We start from the raw sequence: 9,619 nt of genomic DNA, 5'->3' as shown, positions 1-9,619 counted from the left end.
TATATATATATATATATATATATATATATATATATATATATATTTAGCGAAGTTTATATATATATACTCGGAAGAATTTAAGACATCACACAGACTACAAAATAATCCGTCATCCATAATATATATTCTAATATTAATATTGTTTTAGATATTTAAGAGTATTATTTTATACCACAATTATATCTATACATATATTATTTCTTAATCCAAAAAAAAGGATATGCGGTTAAAGTACATATTTATTCGGTAGATAATATGAATAGATATGAATTTTCCAATATATGTAAATAAGCGAAACTGCGAATGTGAAATTGCGATTATCTGCGACTTAAAGTGCGATTAAGAATGCGGGACCAATGAATGAAATTAAGCGGGTTCGTCGACTTCGCTATATCTGTAACAGAGGCACTTAGAAGAAGAATGTTGTTGGAGATGTCAAGATGTTAAAATTGTTCACCAGTCACAGTAATAATGTACTAGTATATCGTGCAGTGGGTGTAAATGTTGCAAAAAAGAAGACTCAACGAAATACCGTTACTTGAGTCCAACTCCGCTAAACAGGATTTCGTTGAGTTAAATCTAAATGTACCGGTCAAACCGGTTAACGTGTCCTGTCCGGCATCCAAGCCAGTTATCATAATATGAATACATTATCAAATCAATAAGAAATAATGTTTAGTTATCGATATATGAAGAGTAAAAGTGCCAATGTTAATAACTGTCTCACGTAAAAACTATCACGTACTGTATCTCGTTGATTATCTATTATCATACAAAATGAATAACATATATTTCATCTTCTCGCTCTGCCTCTTTTTTCAACTCTGCCCTCAGCAAATATGTTGACAACGAAATCGTTGTAAAACGCATTTAAGAAGCACCGAACACTTTATTTATGAGCAATACTGTTCTCGAATATAGTAGTACAGTGCAGATTACAACCGTTGCACGTAAAATATGTCAAAATTCAGAAATACGTGCAGCCAATTCCAAGCGTTAAACATATTTTAGTTTTCAATCTCCAGAGATGCTGCAAAGTATTATAAAATACGCTGTCGAATCTATATTTTCAGACAATGAAGGAATCTTCTTACTTTTATTCTTCTATTTTAATTATGGAAGATTATAGAGAAATTTAAGTAGAAAAAAACACGGAATATATTTATATAAGCAATATAAAAAGCATACCACAGACAATAAATCACCGAACAAACCAATTTTACAAAGTATAAAATTTAAATTAAATTTTCTTGATCTTTATATATGAAAACCGACCTCCTAATTCTTTATTCGAGACAATAGGAAGAACGAGAAATGTAGAGTGCAATTATCTTGTCTCTTATAGATATTATAGCTAGGCATTATAATTGACGAAAAATTAATATTGTAACTACAAACCACAGCCATAGTTGGTGACTACTTTTATATTTGTTTCCTGCGAATCTGTCGCTGAAATTTATCGATGTTTAATCGATAAGGAATAGTAATGTATGTTACAAAATACTTAGCCAAATTTAGTGTTGAGAAAAATAATAAAGTGGTTACCGTGTAAGAAGATAAAAGCAATTCATATGTTTGCAACTATTTCTGCAATAAATCCATATAAATTTATTCGTAGAGTGTACATTTATTGAATTTTTATGTATTTTTTCTAATTCTACTTGAGTAATTACAACTAAGATCTGTTAACTATTAGTAACCTATGTACGAACGCGGTACTCATAGAAAAATTATAAATTATCGTGCAAATTTTTATTAATCACATTGATTTTTACACTTCGGTCGTCTATTTTTTTGGCGCTATGATACCTTCCAATTGAGTCTGAAAATTTATAATCTTTAACTAACCGTGTATCTTAAAATCGAATAACGATGTGAATAATATAAGTTAACATATATATAATAAAAGTAAAAATATTGCGATTATACTCTTATTATCAAATCATTTTGAATATTTTTTACCTTTAACTGTAAGTTTGTTTTCTTAAGAAATTGCACTTCTTCCATGTGCTTCTTTTCTTCTGCTTCTCTCAATTCAGCTGACCTTCTCTCAGCTTGATCGAATTTGAGCCTCAACTCCGCGACTGTTTTTTCTAATTCGACTTTCTGTAATTGTAACTCCTCCGCCGTGCTAATCAAATCTTCCTTACCTTGCTCAGCCTATAATAATATGTACATATTTCATATTAATTTGTACATTTATATCTTATAATTTATATCTTATTTAACTCATTGAGTTTATCGAATTTCTACTTGCAAATGCGTGTAAAAATTTATTACACGTACTTGGAGTGCTTTACGCATCCCAAAAGCAATACTACTTTCGTACAATGTCTGATATGCAGCCAGTGTCATCTTGATTTCGTCCCTAACTCGCAATAAAAGCAATCCACGTTCGGCGCAATTTACGGTAACTTGTCGTATCAGCTCATCTGAACAATGATATACAAGCAATGATATAGAACTTGTAAAGTATTTGCATACAAATACGTTCCGTACATTTGTCTCATATACGATTACAAGTAAATTACTGTCTTTACCGAAACATTGTGTATAGAGTTGCCTGCGAACAGGACAAATACCGGTTTCTCTGGCTTGTCTCTGTTGCAATCGCATATCAAGCTGCTCTTGTAAATTTATCACATCCAGCCTTGTTGCAGGAGTACTTGATACCTAAATATCACATGTCACTAGATATTATTTCAGGATAACGGATAAAGATATAGTAGATTAATAGTAGGAAGTTCTTTTTGATCGTATTTGATTATCGCATGTGTATATAAAAAAAAAATCAATAAATTCTTTGATTAACTTATAATGGAATATAATTATATACTTAAAAAGAAGTTCATGTTTATTTTTCTTTAATATTTTCAAAATTACAAAAAACTACAAATTTCGTCTTTTGATCTATTGAAATAGATCAAAATATAATTGTAAAATATTGGTTAATATATGCTTTTAAAATTTTACACTTTGGGACCATATCTGACCGTCCTCTTCCCATTCTTTCGGCGGTAAAATTCTGTTTAGAATCTGAACAGTTTCTCGCCGTACATCGGCTGGAATTGTTGTTTGCACTTTACAAGCGCTAACTTTCGTCAGAGTTGGCTCTTTACGCACCTTCCATAAAGAAATACTTAATATCATTTACATATACTTATATACACGCGTACAATTTGCTCAATAAGAGACAATAATTTACTTAATATATGGAAGTAACTAATCAGTCATATACAGATCACTATACCTTTTCAGGATGAGTCGTAATTAAAATCGGAGTATCATATTTCACCAGTGTATCTATTGTTGGAATTACACGTTCTTTAATCGCAGTCGCCATTTATTTCAATATATTTATGGAATTTACGTAAAATATATCAACGAACAATATTGTCAACGATAACGTGACTCTGGAAGTATCTAATATGTATGCGAAAGCTGATAGTTAAAGAAACATCACCATGGAGACACTGATTCGCGTCGCACGATTGCTCTGTATCATTATATAGAGATATAATAGATGTCATTCTTTTTCTTGCATACGTAGACGTCAAAAATATAAGGATGGTCACCACACCACAAGATTTATAAGTAACAATTTAATCTTTATCTATGATTTAAAATTACTTATACATACGTTATACAATCTTATTGACGATACTTCACCGAAATTTATAGTATTTAGAGATTTTGCATACATAGATAATATTTGGGAAGTATAAAAAATTAGAATTATTTATAATATGCAAAACATGATATATAATAAGTAAAAATCAATATGTTGATCCGACACAATTTAACAGTGTTACATATTCAATGCAAATCAATACTTATTTTTATGAATGCATATACACATTTATGAAATAACAAATTTATATATATTTTACGACAAGAGACGTAATCTTTTATTGCAATCTCGTTCGTAATTGATATAATTAATCTGCCGCTACATAAATTTACGCAGTTGTAAAATAAAATCTTCAGTCAATTCATTGATACTAAAATCATCGTCGTCGCTGCTTTCGTCGAAAATGTCCTGGACCGTACCCATTACAGTCTCTATACAGTCTGCGTACTCATTACAGTCATTTAACGTGATTTTTTCGCTCGATTCCACATTCTCCAAATATATTTCCACGTGGTTTTCCGTGTTCTGCATCGTCTCTGTATCATCTTTTTTCTTCGTTTTGTGTCTTGATACAGCTGGTCGCAGAATCTTGTTACTTTCGTTAGAATGTTCCGAGAGATGGTCGTTGGCAACTCTCATAGAAAGTGAAGATCCGGACTGCAACAACTTGTCGAATTCGGTCGTATCGCATGTTTTCTTAATTTCCGTGCTCTGCGTATCGTCTTTTTTCATTTTCTTCGCGTTGCGTTTTGATACGGCTGGTCGCAGAATCTTGTTGTTTTTGTCAGAATCTTGGGGACTGTCGCTAGAAACTCGTACAGGAAGTGGTAGTCCAGATTGCAACAACTTGTCATATTCGGTCATACCGCATGTTCTTTTTATTTTCGTCGCTATGTTCATTGGCAAAACTTTGTTGATATAGGCCTTCTTAATGGCTTCTATTAATATCTCATTCAATTGAACCACCTTGTCGTCCATATATTTCTTCTTTTTCAAGAAGCTTTGCATATTCACCATCTTCTTTTGGTACGTGATCGAATTTTTCTGCGTTCGGTCGAGGATTTTCGAGGCCTTGTTTAATTTCCAAGTGAGGTCCTTTATTTTATTGTCTCTCTGTCTAAGTTGATTTTGCAAATATTTCATTTGTTCAATTCCCGCAGTCGCAGACTTCACTAATTTCTTGTTTGTTTCCTCGAAGCGATTTAGCTTGCTTGTTAAGTCATCGATCAATTTCTGCTGCATGTCTTTCACATTCGTTGAGAGAGGCGCTACGTCGTTCGATAGCACGTGCAATTTATCTGTCATATCTTGTGTCTCTTTTTCAAGAGGAAGGCTTTTTAATTTCTTATTTTGTAATTCGTATTCTATATGATTACAAAGAAAAAGCTGATTGCCGAGCCTTCTAACGTCCGCTTGTACTGACGATTTTGGTTGCAATCCGTCATATTTGCGTATAAAGGCACAATCGTTCGTTGTAGCATTCTGAACGACTGGTGAACGATTGCTATTCATACTTAGGTCGCTTAAGTCCTCGTCAGTGCGTGGCGTTACTTTTGTGCTTAGGGATCGGCAATTTTTTGAAGTTGAAGGTAACGACATTCGGTCATTAATAGCAATATCTCCAAAGCACGATGAAGAGAGATAGTTGTCTTGAAATTCGGTCTTGATGTCCACGTCTACTGAACAATCGTCTATTGTTATAACGGATGTAACAAGTCCATCATCTTCTTTGGGTGAGTGGACCTCGTTGTATTCTTGAAGACTAACATCTCCTGTACTTCTCGACAAGTTGTACATAATATCAGACACATCATCAGGATGGCCCGTTACCTTGACCGTGAACTTCATCGTAGCCGGTGAAGCGTCGCTGCTGCTCTCATCCTGCGTCTTCTGTATCTTTTTTCTTCGATCTATCTTTTTCCCACTGTCGTCAAAGATATCGCTGTCGCTCAAGGAGTTCGTGTCCTGAGAGGAAACGTTACAGATGGATTTCTCTATGGATTTCATGATTTCATCCCGAGTTTTCCGTTTACGTTTCATGGCGGCCATCATATTCGGAGTGACATTCATATTTTGCTCGATCTCTTTGTCATTGTTAACATTATCAATATTGGTAGTATGAAGATCCAACACTTCATTTTCATCAGCTATATTGCTATTACGAGATGCACATTTGCGTATGCGCGTACTTTCTTCCCTATCTTCGGCACTAAAGATTATCTCGATATTTTCCGTATCATTAGTGAGCATGTGCCCAATATTATTCCCTGAGGAATGTTTATAATTTATACTTCTGTGGACTGGAGTTTTGCTTGATGCTTGTTGCAAAACTTCTTTTTGATTATCGCAGACCGACTGCTGTTTCTCCATATTATTAGAATTAGAATCTCCAAAATAACCGTCGCAAATTTGTTTCAGTTTCTCCTCTATTTCATCATAATTATGAACTGATTGTGCAACTTTTTTTGATTCTGGTTTGGTCAAATCTTCATTGGAGTTGTCAGTTGAATTCGATACGAGATCATTAACAGGCTTCTCATTCTTTTCATCCTTTTGCTTTTCAACGTTATATTCAACTTCGACTACTTCCTCTGTCTTTATATTATCGTCTTTATCGTCTGAAATTAAAATATGTCCTTGCTGATTATAATCTTGCACAGGGAATGATTGGTTACTTTCTATTGACTTCGAAAAATTATTCATTTGCTGATGTACAAACTGTACTGATGAATCATCAATATCTTGTAAAACAGAATATTTTTCTTCCAAATAATCAATGGATGAATAATCCCTATTATTTTTTACATGCATCACACTGTTGCAATTGTTTTTATTATCATCTGTTCTCATTATACGTCTCTTGATAGATTTTCTAGTTGAATTTACAGCAAAAATAGAAGGTATTGCATTTTTTTTTAATTTGACTCTACCATTCTCCATTGTGCACCATTTGTCAGATTCAAAATGTTCGTGACAAAGAAATGAATTATTAGATGGCTCCCAGTCAGCTCTACCAACACGGTCCTGCCAAATTTTTCTTAATATTGGGTCACGTGGAAAACATTTCATTCTATAACCTTTTTCACTGCGATTGTTGCAACCAACAGCTGCACAACCAGGCATATTTCACTAATCTGACTGAATAAACAATCTGCAAATTTAGAATAATAAATTGTAACATACAGAAAATTAACTAGTATACTTATTTTAGTAAATGATATCAAGCAAATAGATTACAAAAGTCCATTTTATATATTCCAAACGACAATGTATACAGGCTTCTTTGTTTATTTCCTTGTTGCTCTCTCCTCACACATCAAAATAAATTTACTTTATTGTAAATCCGGGGGGAGCAAAAAACTACCACTAAAATGATTAAACTTATATACATAATATTAGTGAGCATTCCATAATTAAAAGAACATTAATGGAAACTAACCTGATTAATAGTTATATATATTAACCAAATTGAAATACCACTTTTAGAATTGTATCAAAGCATCGATAAATCTTTTTAAAAAAAGCGATACAACATTTCAATCCGTCGAAGATATTAAAAGTTTTCAAATTTGCTTATGTTTACATTAACTGCAGTTCTGTTTGGGGAAGAGCACAAATATTAAATATCTTGCTTTAGGATATCGTATGACGATTTTGAAGTTATTAAATTTGCACTTGATAATATAAAAAATTTATCAAAGCGTAAATAATATATATTGTTAAAATACTTGCCTTATAACTTTAGAATTATTTCACGCGTACATAGCAGCAACGATTTTACGATTTATGCGGCATCGTGACCAAGAATTATAATGTGGGCTGTTCTTTATGTTTTCTCACTCTAACTTATTGCACCAGTTCAGCAGCTGAAAAGAACAGACTATCATAGGTTTGTTCGAGTTGCTTGTACTTTTACATCTAATGCCCGTTGCACTTGATACGCGTATTAAATAGTAACTTTCTATTAGATAATCTTAATATCGACGATGTATATAAATGATAGTATATTAAGCTGGTATAATACTGATCAAGAAGTCTTATTGTATCGATTGAATGCGTCATCGTTGATATGCATTGTCGATATTAATAGTATGTTCGACTGGCTCTGGGTTAACCCACTCTGGGTTATTCAGCCTACGTTTATTGGTCAAACAAGTACTTATAAGCTTTATGATTGGCTAGTAGAGACTTATGACGTCATTAATCGCTCTCGGAGCAATTAACCCAGGACCAATCGAACACGCTTTAAAATTATCTAATAGAAAGTTACTATTTAGAACGCGTATCAAGTGCACGATGTAAAGCAGGCCAATAAAAGTGCCTCTAAAAGAGGCTTAGGAGCCACCTGATTGGCTGAAAAGCTATATTTAAGGTACTTTTATCGATAAAAGAGGATTCAGAATATGGACCTATGTATATACGTCATTGCCTGGTCCACATTCAATGATTTAAGACTTAAACCTTTAAAATTGACTAATCCTATTAGATCATTCTTATAATAGTTAACTGTGATTGGTCAATTTTTAAGGCTTAAGTCTTAAATCACCGAATGTAGACCTGGATAGCGATCATGAATCTTTCACGTGAACTTCATTTTCATTTTTCACTTTTTACTGTAAGTTATTTCACATGAAAAGTGAACAATGAAAATGTGGAAAGCAATATTTATGTAATATAAATTATTAAAATTAAAATGTAATTACAGTATACACAATGTAATATATAACACATTAATAAGCATTATACAACTTGAATTTATAATTATAATATAATATAATAATATATACAATATGAGTAAATTTAATAAATGAGACGAACGTTAACCGGAAAACGTTAACGTGAAAGGTGAATTCTCAAAACGTGAAATATTTCACGTGAACTTTCAGTGTGCTCGTATATGTTTTTCTTTACATATAAATTGTGTAAGTTTTCATGAAAATTTTTAAGCATCAAGCGATGTGAAAAAATAAAATTAAATTGAAAAATAAAATTAAATTAAATGTGAAAAATAATGTAATACTACACTCGCATATTATGTACAAAGTGAGTAGAATTTCTTATAGTGACTTTAATTTTTATGGTTATATGACAATTGGCATTTGACATAAGAATCCTACGTCCATTAAAAATGAACAATGAAAGCCGATTGAAGCATGATGACGTATAGGCAGTGAAAGTATACCGACGAAGTTTGCAAAGTTAAGATACGTATGCATCAGAAAGTTAAAATGTAATATATTATATATAAATTGTATACAATAAGTAAAATATAAGTTTATTTTATGTATTTATTGCATGTATTTTATGTATTATTTTATATGAAATATATATTTTCTGCAGATTTATAATTTTAATATTAATAGAATATTTTATCTTTTTATAATTTATCCTAAAAAAATCCCAAGCAGACTTCCAAGTAACGTTCTAAAAACATCACTATGTCTTAAAAACATTCTGAAAAAATTCTAAAGATGTCCATTGCAAATTGGTGTTGTCTTGAGTATATTATAATATTTGTTTTATTTACAAATTCACGTTAAATCTTTCATTTTTCACGAGTTTAGTGAAGTTTTCATCTTTCATGAGTTCATTACAAAATTTTCACTTTTCACGAGATTACACTAGGGGTGCGTTCAGATTCCTCATCCGGGTGCACTCTATTACTAGAAACACTATAGTATTTGTTACATATACTATAGCACTTTTAGTAATAGAATACACTCGGGTGGGGAATTTGAATGCAGCCTAGAGGAAAAAATTCATGATCGCTATTCAGAGGTAAACCTTAAGCTATAAGAAATTGACTAATCACAATCGATCATTTTATTCCCCGATTCATATTTCACCGTGATTGGTCAATTTTTTACAGCTTAAATCCTGATCTACAAATGATTTAAGTCTTATGGCATATATATTATATATAATCGCAGCCAGCACGATTTGCAACACGACACGCGATATGCAATGCGCGATATCCAATGAGCGTAC

The 9,619-nt window shown here is 32.1% G+C and overlaps 2 protein-coding genes across 4 annotated transcripts; both read right to left on the bottom strand.

Moving 5' to 3' along the window:
* Positions 1-1,572: 1,572 nt before the first annotated feature.
* LOC116854071 (axonemal dynein light intermediate polypeptide 1) lies at positions 1,573-3,721 on the bottom strand. The gene is made up of 6 exons (XM_032835596.1): positions 3,251-3,721; positions 2,974-3,123; positions 2,541-2,673; positions 2,287-2,432; positions 1,963-2,160; positions 1,573-1,822 (listed from the first exon to the last, which is right to left on the bottom strand). The coding sequence occupies exons 1-6, from the start codon at positions 3,341-3,343 to the stop codon at positions 1,787-1,789; spliced, it is 756 nt and encodes a 251-aa protein (XP_032691487.1). The 5' UTR covers positions 3,344-3,721; the 3' UTR covers positions 1,573-1,786.
* A 163-nt stretch (positions 3,722-3,884) lies between these two features.
* LOC116854069 lies at positions 3,885-7,224 on the bottom strand. 3 transcript variants are annotated; one of them, XM_032835593.1, is made up of 4 exons: positions 7,071-7,224; positions 6,869-6,997; positions 6,562-6,782; positions 3,885-6,249 (listed from the first exon to the last, which is right to left on the bottom strand). In XM_032835593.1, exons 3-4 carry the CDS (start codon positions 6,752-6,754, stop codon positions 3,950-3,952), a joined length of 2,493 nt encoding a protein of 830 aa, XP_032691484.1. In that variant the 5' UTR covers positions 6,755-6,782; positions 6,869-6,997; positions 7,071-7,224; the 3' UTR covers positions 3,885-3,949. The 3 variants fall into 3 exon arrangements, with proteins under 3 accessions (XP_032691484.1, XP_032691482.1, XP_032691483.1); XM_032835591.1 differs by having other exon boundaries at positions 3,885-6,782; XM_032835592.1 differs by lacking the exon at positions 6,869-6,997 and having other exon boundaries at positions 3,885-6,782.
* Between the last annotated feature and the right edge of the window lie 2,395 nt (positions 7,225-9,619).

The sequence above is a fragment of the Odontomachus brunneus genome, unplaced genomic scaffold (assembly GCF_010583005.1).
Source record: "Odontomachus brunneus isolate Ranch 3 - 2012 unplaced genomic scaffold, Obru_v1 Obru_scaffold_007, whole genome shotgun sequence".
Taxonomy (NCBI): Eukaryota; Metazoa; Arthropoda; class Insecta; order Hymenoptera; family Formicidae; genus Odontomachus; species Odontomachus brunneus.
This window is presented reverse-complemented; position numbering and strand designations above follow the sequence as displayed.